General features: G+C 39.4%; 1 protein-coding gene across 2 annotated transcripts in view; it reads right to left on the bottom strand.

Annotated features, from left to right (window-relative positions):
* Positions 1-14,321: 14,321 nt before the first annotated feature.
* ctdp1 (CTD (carboxy-terminal domain, RNA polymerase II, polypeptide A) phosphatase, subunit 1) overlaps positions 14,322-18,548 on the bottom strand; it is a 108,835-nt gene continuing 104,608 nt past the window's right edge. For both annotated transcript variants that reach the window (XM_006806050.3, XM_006806051.3), the window contains exon 13: positions 14,322-15,732. In XM_006806050.3, the coding sequence (XP_006806113.2) occupies positions 15,540-15,732 (193 nt within the window). In that variant the 3' untranslated portion in view covers positions 14,322-15,539. The remainder of the gene's footprint in view (positions 15,733-18,548) is intronic.

The following is an 18,548-nucleotide window of genomic DNA, read 5'->3' as shown; positions in this document are numbered from 1 at the left end:
CACGGCTGCGCTGTCGCACACAATCAGCACCCAGCCAGTGAGAGGCATGTGGGGCGGATTCATGGGATGGCACTGCCTGGCACATTCGTTACTGCTGCCACCAGCAGCAGGAGACATCTCATAAATGGAGTGGGCTGTGGGTGTCAGAGGACGTCCGTCTTGTCAAACAGCAATATTTGGGTTTGCCTATACCGAAAACCACCTACACCTACCTCCCCTCTCCATCCGTCTCCACACTGTCTGCTTTGCTGCTCATTGCTACAGTGTGACACTGAAGGACAGTCATAGCTACAGAGGATACAGTGTGAGGTTTTACAAACTATGAGAGTGTTAAAGTAAACCTGTTAAACCCCCTAACATCCACCAGATTATCTCTTTAGGATTGGGGTTAGGTTAACATCCGCCTCTTTCTATGGCATGCCCAACTGTAAGGCTGGAAAATAGCACTGTGGACAAATCTCGAGCCACCCTTTATTTCTTTATATTTTGCTAAGAAAATGGAAAACATGTAAATAATATGTGTTATGATCAACTTTTTATTCTTTTTATTCTTCAACATAGGCTGAAATCTCTGAAGCGAGCTCTTTAACTAGTCTCCATGAATTGTTTTCCAGGTTTCTTGATGGACAAAGCTCTCCTTTGGATGTTGCTGCCATTTTTTATATTGTCTGTCAAGATGATCCCATGCTGCCTTTGTAATGTTAAGGTCCGAGCTCTGAGGAAGCCAATCGATGACGCACAGCGTCCCACTGTGTGGTGTTCTATCCAGGTGTGCTTTTACTGCAGTGTGTTTGGGATCATTGTCATGTTGAACAATGAAGTTGTTCCAAATCAGATGCTTTTCAGATGGTTTTACATGGTGGACCGATGGTACTGTTCTGAAGTGAATTTGTGGAACCAGCAAAGGATGTGTGGACCAAGACTGGACTAAAATTCAGGTGGAGCACCTGAAATGTTATAGCAAGTGGAGTTTGGGCTTTTTTTCTATTTTGAAAGAAATATTTACGTGTTACCATAGCGACCAGAGAGCATTAAGGGCCAGAGAGGAGGATGTTACTCTCAATGTTGTTGGCGCATTTCAGGAGGACGCTGCTAATAAAGTTACACAGTGAATTTGCGTTAATTATTATATTTACAAGATACCACCGTTTTTGTCTTGGTCGTATCTTATTTTGTTGTATTTATCGGCGACACCTTAAAGGTCAGTCTGTGAAATATTGTCTGACATTAAACTGGTCCGGGGCGCAAAAAAGATTGGGCACCGCTGGTCTATGGTGAGTGGCCAATATAATGTGATGTGTGGGTGAGTCAAAGCAGCCAGACTCACCACACGTCAGTAGCATCAATGAAGGCCAAATGTGTTCCCAGAAAACTGGGTCATATTTTACCAAACATATGCTTCTGCTTGGGCATGGTCTTCAGAGGGTGAATCATACTGACTTTACTTAATCCCTGACTTTTTCTCAAACAGCTTCATTTTTGGGTGGCTTGCCATGCAATTTTGTATGCATCTTTATGGTCCCCAGAGGCTAAAGCTTAATCACTCTGGTGAACTCTTGACTTATCATGTAGCAGGATAGGATGAATGATATGATTGCAATGACAAGAATAATCTATGTATCCTCCTCCTTTTTTTTACATTATGACAATAACCTTTAACACTATTTCCAATTAGAGGCACTTTGTGTTTAGTGCTAATTAACAAATGTTAGCAGCCTAAAACTTGTTATCTGTTAAACATCAGCATGTTACTGAAATCACTCAGCTCAAAGCCTCAGTGTGTACTGTACTTCTCCAGAGAGCCACTAGCATGGCTGTACACTTCTGGTCCTGTTATTTAATAACCTCCCCAGAAATGATGCGGTGTAGGCTGACCTTGAGCCTCCAGTGCTTTCAGGAAGATTCTGAGCAGTGACTTAAATAGGTAACTGATTGTGTACACAACAGCAGAAAGTCATTTTCTCAGTGTCCTCTTATTTCCTACTTCAGCTGTGAAAACTGACAAAGATGTAACTCAAATTAGTAATGGAGAAAAAAAAAAGGACACGTGTAAAGCAGCTTTTTCTCATCAGGGTTATTTGATAGTAAACTGTGCAATGAACCTGTGGCCAAATGTTCTTTTACAGCAAACCAATAATCCCTGAAGGCACTGAGGCAATCAGGGTGAGCACTGAGCGTGACTTGAAATTCTGGGGTAATAATGGCATGATGAAGTTCTACTTTTACTGCAGCAAATACCCTTCCTGATTAATTAACCCAGATCTATCTATGCCGAGACATAAGAGGGCCCACTATGGCTCTCTCGGACGCCTGGGGGCCACATGCTTTATGAGGACCGTACATCAAAGTGGCAGAGATCTAGAAGATATATGACGTTTGTAAATCTTGATCTTTATTAATAAGCAGCGAGGATGGATTCTGGTGGTGTACCTGCTGCTGCTCTTGGTGATAACACAACAAATACATGACAAAGTTCTCTTCCTATCATTAGTTGACATGATTTCCCCCTGTTATCAAGGGTGGCATCCCTGCTGCTGTGTAAAAAGATGATCTGTCATATACACGGATACTTGAAATATGAGCCAAATATGAACCCACTGAGCAAATCAGAATGAGGCTTGTATTATAAAAGACAGTGTGGTTAACTCATCAATGCAAAAATGAACTTTTCTGATTCAAATATGAACAAGGAAACATAACCTGATCAGACGTAACATTATGACCACTGACAGGTGAAGTGAATAACAGTGATTATCTCTTCATCATGGCACCTGTTAGTGGGTGGGATACATTAGGGATGGTAAATGGACTGGTTCTTATATAGCACTTTTCTACTCTACCTAAGCGCTCAAAGCACTTTATACAATTTGCCTCACCCATTCATGCAAAGGCTTTCTATCTAACATTCACACATTCATATTCCAGTGGATGCATCCAAGAGCCACTTGGGGTTGGTGTCCTGCCCAAGGACATGCAGACCTTTCCTCAAAGTTGATGTATTAGAAACAGGAAAAGTGGGTAACCGTCTGACTGCGGTATAATATTCTCATCTGTAGTCCTTCCCACATGAGCAAGTTCATCTCTGAGCAGAGTCAGTGACCGCTCATGTTCTGTGATTATTGCAGTTTGCTCTGAAATTAACTGATTTTTCTCCTTCAGCGTTTGTGCAAAAGACCCCTCTGCTGCTCTCAACTCTGTCAGTGACTGCTCCTGACTCAAAATAAGTAAGGATTTGAGCGATAGATATCACCCTGGGTCAACACACCTGAATCAAATGATTAGTTTGTTACCAGTTCTGGAGAATTTCAAGACATGTTAGGGCTGTCCAAATTCATAGGCTGCTTCCTCCAGAGAACTCTGCCTTCACGGTCTACGTGGGGCTGTCCTCCGAAGGCCGGGTGGACCGGAATTGAGTGGCTGTGAAATTGGACGGTCTAGCCTTCATTTTTGTGTTTTGTGCTCCTTGCTATCTAAAATATAACAGGACACTGGCTTAAACTCTTGATCATCTCACACTTCTGTTTAATCACTTATAAGAGTGATATTAAGTGATATTAAAACTTAGTAGCGGCTGCCATTGTTGGAAACTGGAATTGGCTGGACCGCGCTATGAATTCTGGGATATGGTGGGCCACGAAGGACACACCCGACCTATCATTCAAATTCGGGGAAAAGGAGGACGCATTTCTCGGCTGCATTCAGAGGAGTCTACAAATTTGGACAGCCTTTCGTTGCGTCGCTGTGACGTAATCGGTCTACAAATGCGGCCTCAGGAAGATGCAGCCTATGAATCAGCCGTGTTGGATCAAGAACACATCTAAAACCTGCAGGACACCGGCCCTCGACGCCTGGAGTTGGACACCCTGACTTAAAGGGTCTGTTACTAACATCATTGTGCCAGATACCACAGTACACCTTCAGGGCTGTAGTGGAGTCAATGCCGCAACAGGTCAGGGGTGTCTTGGCAGTAAAAGTGTGGCCAACACAATATGGTCATACTGTTATGACTGATGTACAAGATGACATTAGCATTAATGAATAAATGCTTTCTGCCCCCCTTTAATGTCAAACAGATGGTTAGCAGGATTCTAAAATTTTGTTTATTTTTTTAGCTTTGGTGATGGGATTTGTAAAACGATACCACAGAGAGAGACTGATGATATTGCTGATCTTCCTGATACAGATCCAGAATCCAACGGTTGTCTGGGAGAGGCTCATGGTTGGCCTTATATCCTACAGAGAGGTGACAGAAGATACTGGCACATCAAAAAGAAAAGTAACCCAGCCATCTGTACTGCTGAATATTTGACTGCTACAGATAACATGGTTGACATCAATAAATCCATTGCTTTATGAAGGCAACACTGTAACCAAGGACTAGCTTCTCTTTGCGCTTTGAGGTACTAATATTAATAATTTAATCATCCTTTTCAACAGAAGGCTTCCTTTGAATAGCTGATAAGAAACATTGCCACTTCCCGGTGGCATTAGTGTTATTGTCTTAGCCTCATAGTGCCTGCACCTTCAAATCTGTTTATGTGGTTATTAAACATTGTGTTCAGCTCCATCTGTAGCAGAAGACTTTAGAATTTAGCCACCAAATTCCAAATAAATGAAAAAATAGCTTTGACTCAGCATTTCTCAGTGCAGTTTTACCTGCCAACTTAAATGCAACTCCTGTGCTGCATCGTGATAAGGACAGAAATCCTTTGAAAGGAAAGACAAAAATAATTTGCATTGTACACAGCTGGAAAAATCCCCCAATTATGAGCACCATTTCAAGGCTCATTACTGGACAAATTGACGTAGTAAGAAGGATATATTTTTCTGTAAGAAGCTCAGCAGGGCTGCCTTTGCAAACTTCTGTTCGTGCTACAGAGACAATGCCGAAAACGGCCCCTGATGTTTTCAGAAAAGGAGCTGAAGATAAACTACAGTGCACGACAATGGACAAAAATATCCTGGGTATTAGTGAGTGCTGTATTTCTGGATCAACGGAAATTAGCAGAGGTGTGGGGATTTTGATTAATATTCTTAGCCCTTAATGACTCGGGACCAGAAAGCTATTGGCTGATAAAAGCTAGATAAGTCTTTGAGAGACATGTCAACTGGATTTATAAAGATATCAGTCATTTGAGTTTAAGATGAAAGACCTCTTTGCATAAAAATGTTAAAGTGAGTCTTTCATTTATGACTAATTTATCTAAAAAGTCCAACAGATAAGTGTCATTTATGCTTCTTTCAGTGTGGATCTTATTTTTTACAGTAAGTTACAATAATTCTTGGCACTAAGTCAAATCATATCTCGACTTATTGATCTTAAAAAACACACACACACACACACATACATATATATATATATATATATATATATATATATATATATATATAGTGAAAGTGTTGTTTTTTAAAGTTTTGAAGCTTTAAATTGGTGTCAGAAAAATGTTCAAGATCAAAACAGAAGAACAGTAGGACAGTATCTATCGTGGGCCTTTGATTAGCATCGCGCAATGGAAGTTGGCACATGATGTTGACCCAGTTACAAGCAGCACATTTACACTAAAATAGTGTCCTTCATTATTTCTGGAACCCATTAAAAACTTTTCTGACCTGTTTTAAAAGTTGGTTTCAGTCTGCAACTGATATATGACTTAAAGGTAATTTGAAGAGGACTCAAGGGCCAAATTCAATTTGATTGATCTAATTTCATTATGCAGCTCTTGCTATCATGTATCTATCTTATCAACTTAAACCAGGGATTACTGATTCTCGTGTTCATGCATCTTTTTTTCCTGGAAAACCATAAAAAAATGCTGAAAGGATTACATGAATGGAAACACATATGTCATGCAGTGCTTGTAAGGTAATGTTAATAATGGAGTTAGTCAAGCTGGCACTGCTGCATAAACTCAGAGACACCAGTGGGTTTCCAACAAAAGCAAAGAAAAGAGTCGCTGTAATTTTAACTAATCTAATGATGCTCTAAAATGAACTGTATGGAGTGGTGTATGTCATTTCTAAAATGATCATTCACCGTTTTCCAACAGATTGGGGCATTATCTGTGGTTGCTGTAATGGCTTACTAAAATCAGATTCATCGTTCCTTTTCATTCATTCATTGACTTTCATCGTTTTACAGCCAGTTACACCTCCTTCTAGTTCCCCACACGCTAACAGCTGCAGCCTGTCTGCGCTCTGCTAATCAAAGGTGTGAAAGGTTTGGACAACCTTTGATGTGAGTCTTGCTATTATGCTTTGCCCTGTATCATATTTGGAAATGCACTTGCATGACTCAAGATGGGAAAATCTACAATAATCCACATGAATGCCCCGAAGTCTGATGATAGGAAAGCTGAACCTTGGTCTGATCTTCTAGGAGACTTCCAGCTCGATGTGTGGGGGTATGTTCATCCATCACTCTTTTCTCACCTTTATTATGAACTTGATTTCCAAGTCAGTGGGTTTACATAAAGCAAACAAATGTAATTAGCATGTTCTGGCAATTATGTTACAGTTTACACACTCTTTTATTCATGGCATGATTTTTTTTTAACCGTTTCTGCAACAAGGGCTTATTCCTACCTGACTGAAGAATCAGTGCCACCAGTCGTTTGCATCAGTGTGTCCACAGTAGAAGTCTGAAATAATTAAAGGCTAGAACCCAATCTGACTCAAATTCTGTTGTGGAACCTTAAGAACTGTGAATAAAGAAATGATATTTCGTTATTCATAATTGTACTTTAATATTAAACATGCTGAGATGTAGCTCTTCGGTTTTTGGAGTTTCTCTGGGCACTGCAGAGTCTGAGCTTCAGGTGGGTTGCTGGGACGTACTGGGGAGACTGGCAACTGTCTTCAATGTTTTCCACTTGTGAGGAATACTTGTCACTGAAGAAAGATGGACTTGTTTAGAAACATCCGTCCACACTGGAACCAATTCATACCAACATGGCGACCAGAGGCCATAGAAACACAATGAAGCAGCAAACAGACAAAGTGGTCACACTTACTGATGATCATTTGATCAAGTGCACCTAAGAATATACGTTCTCACAGGACTGCTTAGATGCCTGTAAAAATGTTCTTTTTCACATCACTGTGGGGATACAATGGCTGTTGAAAATTAAACTAATAAAGAATAAAATTAATCAAATTCAATTCCAGTACTCCTGTCTGCTTTTCTACCAACATCTGCTATACAGAGAATGGATAGGCACATAAAGCGGACACTCCCGATTCTGGTAGCCCTCTAATTTATTCATCATGTTGTTATTTGTCAATGTGGGGCAACCTGCACCTTCACTGGTTATCATTTAAACCGCTTGTTTCAAAGATAAGAAAAGTTTAACTTAGATCCCACTTCACTTTGCAAGCCATTCATTCAGTCATTGTCGCTCATAGTCATTGAGTGTAATTGACTTTCTAATTCTCTGATCAACAAATTGCTGCTGGGAAGCAATTGAAAATAATGTAGTGTGTGGCTAACTTTAAATGTATATGGATATTATAATTTTATTCATATATATGTTTTTTTTATTCCAATGTATCTAATTATCAAACTATTTTATAACTTGTTTTATTATGTTCCTTCTAAAGCATTTTGCACCCCAAAATGCAGAGCTGACACCTCTGTTAAGGTGGAATCCAACAGAAGGTCAGGTAAATGACTATCAATCAGACAGATATGATTATACTCAACGTGAGGCACTTTTTAAAGCCATCAGAGCTGCTCTCAGACGCAGTGTAGGCAGATCTGACCTCAGCTGTCAGTCAGACCAAAGTGCGTCACCGGTTTTGTAGTTTGTTAATCGTGTTCAAGACACAGTTAGGACAAAGATACAAGAATAAAATCAGCCTCAGCAGAAGTAAGAGCTGAGATAACTACAAATGGGAGCAGCTGTCATCAGCTGTCTCACGAGCAAAGAAAGCATTTTTCCATTTTGTTCAATCTTTAGGTTACGTCTGGAGGAAAGATCTGAAGTCTCATTTGCATTTCTAGACTGAACAGCAGTTTTGTCTGCTTATATATAATAAGGCAAATAACTGAACGACCTGTTTACTAGATTCCTCCAGGGCTTTAAAATAAACTTCTTACTTTTTTCCTCAGAACTTTAACAACTTTTAAAATGTCAGTTTTGCTGCAGAATTTCAGTGGAATTGCCACAATCAGCAAACTTGCTAACAGGGTGAAGAACATTTGGTACACTTAGTACACTGGTATTTTTGAAAACGGAGATTTTTCGTTTTCGTTTTAAAAAATAATCCCGTCCACACGTAAAGGCAGAAATGAAGGAAAATGCTGCTAGGAACATGCCAAAGCAGCAGGTGGCGCTATATTCCTAACCGTGTAGAAATGTTGGCCAATCAGAAGTCTAGAAGCCTCGGTGGGAAATAGTAAACAAAGTTGGGGCATAGAAGCAGAACCGAGTGGTATGTGTGGAGGGACAGTAACTGTGTGTGTATATGTAAGCATTTAAACACTGCAGAGAGTACAATTAACAGTATTGTAGAAGTTCATTTCACCGAAACAATAACGTGGCGCACACCGTGACATCAAAAAAGGCGCACACCTTTGACACTGCGTTTTCTCCGTTTTTCTCGTTCACACATAAATGCAAAACGAGTTTTAGAAAATATCCACCCTGGCCGGAGTTTTTAGAAATCTCCGTTTTCAGTGACCGAAAACGCCGTTTACGTGTGGACGAAAGGTGCAAACGCATAGAAAAATCTGCGCTTTCAAAAATACCCGGGTACGTGTGGACATAGCCTTAGCCAATGTTAGCTATACTGTTAATGTGCTATATGCATACTGCAAATCAGTGTTTTCCAACCTTTTGGTGCCACGGCACATCACATATTTCACATTAGAAAAATCACACGGCACACCACCAAACAAAAAGCATACTGATAACAAGCGGAATTGGCTCGGTTTGTCCCCAGTATACCTTTTTTGCTTTCTTCTGACCACTACTCATGCTAGGGCCTTCATTCAGGTCGGAATTTTTCTCAGTCAGATTGTCTTTTCAAATATTTCTCTCTCGCTATTAGGCACTGCAGTCTTACTCACAGCATGACTATTATGCAAATTCTCTTTAGTCTTCTTCTGTTTTACTGGCAGTTGGCAACCCATTTAATTAGTGCAGTTAGTTGTACTGCCCTCTAGTGGAAGAGAATGTAATTGTTCTGCCAGTTTCTTAGGTGTGCCATGGTAGATTATCTGTTTCCACCTGATTAGTACTCTATGTACCACAGCACAGTGGTTGTGAAACACTGCTGTAAATGGTATTTATTAAAGTGAAAGGCAACAATATGACTCAGAGCCAGCTGTTACACCTGAACTGTGCTGAAAGTTTCTTCCTGTGAAAGGGAGCCTTTCCTTCCCACTGTCACCAAGTGCTCATTGTGGAGTTCTTCTCTGTATCATTGTAGGGTCTTTACCTTACAATATAAAGCACCTTAAGGTGACTGTTGTTGTGATTTGATACTTAAGTTCAAAATGTAAAAATAACAACAAAAACCAACACAAAACTATATACACACATTAAAACTGAATTTAACTATTTATACATTTAACTATTTCTCTTTCTTCATTTCTGTTTCTTTCTTTTTTATCACTGATGACAACTGTCCAAATGTTACAGCATTTATTTACAGCACCCTGGAGTTGCCATAAAAATGTTTGCTGGCTTAAAAATGTGTTGATCTGGCCACACACCAGGCAGGAAACATAACATGATTTTGTGTTTGCAGGTTGTCAACAGTTATATTCAAAGAACGATCACACTTCTTGTATCCACAGCCATAAGGCCGGATTCTACAAAAAAGGCTTTTGTGATGCAATTTGGCAGTTAAGGTAAGTTCCTCTCTGCAGGAAGGAGGTTTTAGGACCATGTAGTCTAAATTGAAGCTACAAAATAAGCCTAATTTACATTCAAATGTGGACATCAAAGCACTGCTGAGCACTATAGCTCTGTGAATTCACAGCAGAGGATGATACTGGCCTTGCACACGGGGAGGAAAAGGGACTCCATTTACTGCTGTTTGCTTTGGCTTTTAAAGCAGCCGACGATCAGCCGTTCCAGGAAAGAAACACATCAAGCACCATAACAGATCTGGCAGAGTTGCGCTTTTAATAGACTTTATGACTGTGATTTATCCTGCTGTGTCCTGTGCAATCAACATCACACCTGAACACCCATTACACTGACTGAATGACAAGATGATAGAGTAATATCACAGGTGTGTTTCTTTTTCTGGCCATAAAGCCCCAGGCATCACCGTGCCCTGACAAACACAGCACAGAAGGAAATGTTATGTGTTTGCCATCCATAGATGATTCTTTCGGTCTTTGTTTCCCTCTTGCATCTAGAATTGCAAACTGATGACTTGCACTGTTTGTAGACCCCAGTAATGAGGCTGTTTGCGTCTTTGTAGTAGGAAAGAAAACAGAAGCAGAGGTTCTTTTCAGGTTGCATAAACCCAAGCGGCAAGATGGAATGAAGGCTAATTCTGTTGGTTATTTTTATGACACTGAGACCATTAACCGAGTGGCATCTCCTGGTGGGAGTCTATTGCTGTCATACACAATATGATTCCAATGTTTAAAACCCAACTAGGAACAGACGGCAAAGGGCCAAATGACTTCATCCCGAGTATAATTAAGATGTTAAAGGTGGTTAAGTTCAAAATGTAAAAATATATCATCCCAGAACAAAAACCAACACAAAACTACTGTTCTTTAGAAACAGCTTTATTAAAAGAAAGTATCTTTTCTCTCTAGGTTAAGTTGGAAATAAAGACTTTACATGTCAACTGTTCTTTCTGTTGAAAGTCACCATAAAATCCACACCAACACAAACAAGTATGGCTGTCAATCACTGTCACAGTTTTGGGGCATAAAAGGTGAAACAAAGTAAAATGTAAAACTTTTACTGAACAGAGACTCAAACAGACACCAGCCGTCCTGCCTTAGGACAGTAATTTTTATTGAATTAGCTGAAATGCAAAATATGTCACTGCTGAGTTCTGCAAGTGAGAAGAAAAAGAAAACAGACTCAGTGCTATAGGTTTGACACTAAACAGATGCCAAACACCAGGGGTGAACGTAAGCAACCCTCGTGCAGCACATGCTCCATTAGTCACAGTCTGTTCAAAAAGAAAAAACTGGAATATGTATCGTCACCGATGTGCCTGAACTACAGGCAGATACCACCAAAAAAAAAGAATGAGATGCTGTTTCGTGCTGCTTTCTCTCCACGCTGCCATGAGCGAGTAGGGACAGTTGATCATTTCCTGCGGGAAGATACGAACAAATATCTCTTGAAAAATTAGGCTGAAGCAACAATCATTTTTCTATTACACAAGAATCTTGCCAAAGGCATGGCTTTCTGCAAGGTCTTTATGTCACGCTGCTATTGTTTTTTTGGGGGGTTTTGTCAGAATTGTCCCCCCCAATACCATGTAAGTGATAACACAGCCTCATTAGTTTAAAAAAAATAAATCACAAATGTGACCACAGCACACAGGAATGTCCTGCAAATTCATAAAAGCACAATTTAACACCAGTCAACCAGTGTGGGTGGTATATAACAGCAGAGCAATGTTTAATGGGCAGCAACAAGCTAATGCTGATTCCCATTAGATAGCTAATACCCCCAGTAACGAAAGATTAAAATGTTTGAACAAGTTTTCACTGCTGAGTCGATGTATCCATACATTTTGTGGTAAATTCTTAATTTGCTTGTTTGTCTAAAAGTATGGTATGTATATGTTGTTGTTGTTTATTTAAAGGGCTGTCTCTCAAGCCTGGGCTATTTGACTTTTTTGAATGGGTTCATGAGAATATTGCTACAATAGTGCACTAATTACTCGGATGGCAAATTTAAAAAAAAAAAGTGCGTGAAACTCTTCACACTCTATCATGGGGTGCCATCTAAGGCTACGTCTACACGTACCCGGGTATTTTTGAAAACGCAGATTTTTCTATGCGTTTGCACCTTTCGTCCACATGTAAACGGCGTTTTCGGTCACTGAAAACTGAGATTTTTAAACGCCTGCCAGGGTGGATATTTTTGAAAACTCAGTTTTTGCATTTACGTGTGGATGAGAAAAACGGAGAAAACGCAGCGTCAAAGGTGTGCGCCTTTTTTGACGTCACACTGTGTGCCACCTTATTGTTTCGGTGAAATTAATTTCTACAAAACTGTTACTGTTAATTGTACTCTCTGCAGTGTTTAAATGCTTACATATACACACACAGTTACTGTCCCTCCACACATACGACTCGGTTCTGCTTCTATGCCCCATCCTTGTTTACTTTTTCCCACCGAGGCTTCTAGACTTTTGATTGGCCAACATTTCTGCATGGTTAGGAATATATCGCACAATATATATGTTCCTAGCAGTGTTTTCCTTCATTTCTGCGTTTACATGTGGACGGGATTATTTTTAAAAACGAAAACGGAAACTCTCCATTTTCAAAAATACCCGTGTACGTGTGGACGTAGCCTAAGACAGTAGAAAGCAAGGGACTGTCAAAAAGAGTATGATGCATTGTCAGTGGTGGACAGCTCCAGGCCTCGAGGGCCAGTATCCTGCAGGTTTTAGATATCACCCTGGGTCAACACACCTGAATCACCTCATTACCAGGCCTCCGGAGAACTTGGCTGTGTCCCAATTCAGGTTCTGCACGCTTGAAGTAAGCGCACTATGTGTACTACGCACGGTGCGTACTATAAGTACGAGAAGTGCGGAAGTGATAGGCTTGTGAAATGGGACGGTCTAGCCTTCGTCGCGCTGTTCAGGTTGCCTAGCAACCATGATACTAACCGCGAGAAACACGAGATTATGTGACATAAATGAAGGAGAAAAAAATGTTTTGTTGGTCATTCATTGTTGTCATGACATCACTTTGATTAGTTGAGTATCTGAGGCTGAGACCACGGGACTAAAACATGATTGTTGGGCTTCATTTCTGTACAGTCATTTCAAGAGTAGTTAATAATAAGTAAATAACAATTAGCTCTTGTTGTTCATGAGACTAAAGTCATCTCATTGTGGTAATGTAAATATATTATGGCCAATATTATAGTATTGTCAGATTATTATGATTTATATATAGTATATGTATATATATATAGTATATGTGTATATATATATATATATATATATATATATATATATATATATATATACATACATACATATAGAGGCTGAAAGTACAAACATCACTAATGTCACATAACATGTGGCCAACAGCAATGTTTTAATGTTCTTTGTTATTAAACATTCGCACATAAATAAGTGACATCATATTCAGTACTCACTCTTCCCATGTGGAAAAGATATATATAAATCTTATAAAGTTTGTATCTGTCTTGTGTGAAACCTGTATGAAAAGCATACAAGAGTGAAAACAGATATAAGATCCATTGAAAAATTATATAATGAAACTTGTATGTTTTGGATACTTACTAAAACAATATATGAAAGTAATGAGAAAGTGGCCACTTTCATGAGTAAATCATATAAGTTTTACTATTTCTTTTCCATATGGGTTCGGCCGCTCCCTTCTGCCGTATTTTGCGGCAAAATTATCCACACCCACCGCCGTGCTATGAATTGTGGGATATATGGGACCACGAAGCGTGCACCGGACCACGCTTGATATTTGGGGAAATTGACGGCGCATTTGGAGTATGCATTTGAAGTACAGTTCGAATTGGGACAGCCGTTGTTGCTGCCGTTGTTGGTGGTGATGTAATCGCACTTAAAATGCGTACTTCAAGTGTGCAGACCCTGAATTGGGACACAGCCCTTCAAGACCTGTTGAGGAGGTAATTTAGCCATTTGAATCAGCTGTCTTGGATCAAGGACACATCTAGAGAATGCCAATGGTAGCTAGCAACCTAGTGAATTGTAGCATTTTTCTTTAAAGTTAGTTATATCTTGTAGAGTCTTCTTCATTGTAGGATGAACTATTTTAATGTTCTCCTTTGAATCTAAGAGGAGTTGAAAATGTTAGCCAAATACAGCAGCTAGCTTGACTACTACAGTCGGCTAATGTGGTTATCGTGTATGCTAATCCCGCAACTGTTGAAATTAGCGCACTAACCAGTACTACAAGAATGTGTACTAGCGTCTGGAAAGAAACCACAATAGTAACTAACTTTGCTTTTTATACCACTTACAGTTAAATGAATAGCTCACATTTTGGGAAATATCTTAAGAGTTAAAGATGTCATGTATCCCAGACAGCTTAGCGTTCCCCCAAAACCCAAAAAACAGATATAAAATCTATTGTTTTAATGAAAAACAACATCTTCGTTTTTTAATAAGTGACCTTTATTTTCATTACTGATAACCTGACAATTATTTTCATGACTAATTGATCAGCAGTTTTTTTCAACATAATATCAACACAGAAAAATGGCTGTCAAAAGACTGAGGTATTTTTTTTTTCCTTTTGCCTTACTACAGTTGACCAAATATTTACCATCGTACATGAGAAAGAAAGAGTAAAATCTTCACACTGGGAAAGCAAAAACTGGCAAAGGTTTTGCATTTTTGCATAAAAAGGAGAATAAAACAAATATTTTATTATCAAATTATTTGTCACTTAGCCATCCCCCACATTGGGCCAGCTACAGGTGGTCACCTCTCGACAAGAAATATTTCCCAAAATATCAGACTAGTCCATCAAATCACAGAATGCTGAGCTACAAATGAAATCTTATAAGGAAATCATCAGATTTTGTTTCTTTTGTCAATTGGTGATTGGCTCCAGTGGGAGATAAGTAAAAGGAAGGTATCCATTCTAACAAAAGGATCAACAATTAAGGTAGCAGATGAAGGAAATGTGAGCCATATTAAAAACAAAGTTGGGATCACTTCATGGTTATAGAGCACAAAAGACTCAACAGTTGATCTCATTGTCGCAAATGTACCAAATGTACAAACACAACGAAGAGGAAGAAACAAGCTGTGGATACACATTCATATGTCTAGATCCGCTGGTTGCATTCATAACACAAAAAAAACTGTCAAAGAGGCCAAAAATAAAACTGGAAGTCAAGAGTAAAATATTTAGCTGCAGGCCTTAGTAAAACTATCTCAAACTCTTTGGCATGTACAATCAGCAAAATTTACATGTTATGATTTCACTCATTTGTTTTTCAACAATATAAAAATCGAAATAGAAAAACAAAATGTATCAAATTTCATGTGTCCTACAGGTTTTTTTTTATGTTACAATAAAATGTTAACATCAAAGGTTTTTTTTGTTGCATTTTGTTATTTTTGCCAAAAAGGTTACACATCAATGCTACAAAAATCTAAGTCTTTATTTTTGTCTTGATTTTTGTACAACACATCCTTTCTGTACAGGATAATCTTTTTTTTTGTCTTCTTTATTTTCTATTACAACACTCATACATCCTAATTACACACAGATCCCAAGCAGAAAAATAATTGTTTAGGTACCATTTTTATGGGAGACTGGGGTTTTATTTTTGTTGTCTTTGAGCCCCTTAATTTCATCATCACATAAAGTCATTTAGCTCTGCCTCCAAGGCGGCGGCCATCTCATCTTCCTCCGAGTTACTGCCCTCTTCTTCCTCGTTAGAGTCTTTCGAAGATTCATCGACAAACTTCTCCCCTTCTTCCTTGTCTTCTGTGTTGTTGCTGTCGACATTGTCTTCCTCCTTATCTTCCTCGTGCTTACGTTTCTGGCCCCTAAAGAAATGACACAGGATTATTTATGAGAACTTATAAAGCCTGATATTTATGAGATCCTGGGGAATATTTTCAGTTCGCACTATTAAAACATTCAATAAGATTTAAAGGTGCTTAATTTTGTTACTTTCCGTCAGAACAATGCTAGCATTTTACCAATTTCCTGCCTTTGTGCTAGGCTAGTTAGCTGTGAGCTGTGGCTTCATACTTTGCAAAAACACATGAAAGCGATGTCACTTAGCAAAAAAGAGCCTTTAATTAAAAAAAACAACAACTTTGAAACATCATGAATGGAAAAGTGCCTGCTTTTAAATGCTTAGCCGACTATCCAAATAATCTTTAGTTTCAGTCCTATTTTGAATATAGTCATCTCTTCCAAGATGAAAAGCTGGATAAACAGATTTAATCTCTTTCAACATGTTCAAAACATGAAAGAATGACATTCTCCCATCTATTAAACTGCTAGGACCTTCTCAGTCCCCATATCACACCTATTCCCCTCTACAGCAGATTATGGACTAATTTCTTGGACATCATGAATAATCATCACCCTAGCTTACATTAATCTGCATATCTTCATACCAAAATGAGCCTAATGAGTATGTGCAGATTAATGTATCAATTAATAAATGTCACATTTGCTACTATGGGTAGTCCACCCCACGACAAATGCTATGATTTGCTCGTGATACCAGTCCTCATTTAGCCCGATAATCTGTTTTTAGTCTACAAATCTCACACCCATCACTAGACAGTTGTTAAATTCATAGATCTTATGCACAGCTTTGTCAATAGAAACTAAAACATACAGTGAATCCACCTTAAATGTACTATACTGATGGTATATTTGAAGCATCTGAGTCGGTATTGTTGAAGCTGGAGAAAAGCACACATAGCTGAAGAATTCTTTGATATTACTGTGAACATGCCATCCCTCTTTTCACTCCACTCCAGTTTCTCCATGGCATCCTCAGTAGAATGGCTTATTAGCATGATGCTAATGAGGTGTGTAGGTGTTTTGTATGGTCATTGAGAAGGTCTGACACCGGCTCTGACAAGAGGACCCATCTCATTAGACCGCACTGTGTCAGACAGCCTCCCACGGCAGCGGGGATCTGCCTTTGTGTTCATTAAAGGTCAGATGTCGGCTTATATCTGTGGAGAAGTTTCGTGACATGATGGTTTACAGCGGACCCCTGCAGACGGTGTCTGTGAGCAAAAGGGCTGCGCTTGTGTTACAACAAACGAGCTCAGAAACCCTGAACTAACAAGAAGTTTAATCTCCAGAGCCAGAAGTTGGAACCTCAGCGGTGAGAGGGTAATGTGAGGCTGAGCTGTGAGGGCAAGAGTGGATATGAGGAACTAATTATTATTTATCTGGAGACAACGGAGAAGAAAAGCCAATCCATCAATGCACTGTATCACGCTGCCTGAGCACGCCCATCACGCTATATGGGCCCGTTTATCAGGATGTGTGTATCACATGAATATTTCCATACCCACATCCCACCATTCTTTCCAAATATTAACAATGGGGACAGCAGGGGGCGGGAGGGGAATGGCTTCCCCCATTGCTTTCTGCTCTGCATCATTACATCCAATCTAAATCCTCAGCTATTAATCCAACCACCCACAGACACACACGCTACTTACTCCCACGAAACTCATTCAAGTCACCTCCCAAGCAGGCTTCAGCAGCTATCCATTTTAAAAAATCTTTTTCACCTTCTGTTAAATGACATGGCTACAAAGGGAGAAACTGCCATTCACTAGTTTATTTACTAGTTAGTAACAGGCTGCAGAATAAGCCATCTACAGCTTCTTTCTTTCATTTAGATATTAAACGGTCATAGCTGAGGGTGTACAGTCCTGGTGCATGTACACCCTCTCTCTGCTCTGGATCAGGATGTAATAGAAATAAGCTAGTCCTTATTAGATATCAGCTGCCTGCTATGCATAGGTTATATGACCATTTTCAAACAAATCCACAGTTAAAGATTATTCATGCATATAAAATGTTCAAGACATTTGCCAGTTTTCCCAGGAGTGGACGTCCCAGCAAGTTTCTCCCCCACAGTCAGATCATTCAAAGCATGGGAAGCGCTACTAAATGACACCTGTGGCGAGGGTTGCTAGTGTCAGCGGAGCAGTCAAAAAACGGCAACATAGAGTTCATTTTTATTGGGTTCACTGGTCTGATTAAAGTTTTGTAGGAGAGGACAGCAAAAAATGAAAAAGTTCAGAAGCAGTAGGTTGTCTTCTACCCAACAGACTGTATATAAAAAGTCAAGACACCATAACAATGGCTGATCTCGATTTTAAAGCCTTAAGCACTTAGACCACAACCATCTTATTGTTTGAAAACAGGTATGTTGAGCCAGGAGTGGATCTGAAGCTGAAACAGAAGAAGCTGAACAGATGAAATGAGCAAATGAGACTGTAGAGTCATCAGCAAAGAGTTCATAGAGCAGAGGAGCCAAAGGTCATTCACCTGTAGACTCTTTACAATGAAACTTCTTTTTGCAAATACAAAATTTGCCCCCTGCTGGCCATCATACAGAATGCAGGTTTAAGGCCCCGACCTCTAGGTTCACTGGGTTTAAATTTTTTATTCAGTCAGCATATTCACCAAGAGACATGCTGTGGACTTGCACAACTGGGGGTTTGTGTATATGGATACTGAGCAACATGGACATAAATATATATTATTAGCCTTCAAGAGGGAGCAGAAATTGATTTATAAATAAAGTATAGGGTTGTCAAGAAAACAAAACAGACTATTTTTCTTTTTGTTTTGATGGCTATACAAGATGACC

This window comes from Neolamprologus brichardi, chromosome 22, assembly GCF_056152115.1.
Source record: "Neolamprologus brichardi isolate AB-2024 chromosome 22, ASM5615211v1, whole genome shotgun sequence".
Taxonomy (NCBI): Eukaryota; Metazoa; Chordata; class Actinopteri; order Cichliformes; family Cichlidae; genus Neolamprologus; species Neolamprologus brichardi.
The sequence above is the reverse complement of the archived record's forward strand: the minus strand, read 5'-3'. Positions and strand labels throughout refer to the sequence as shown.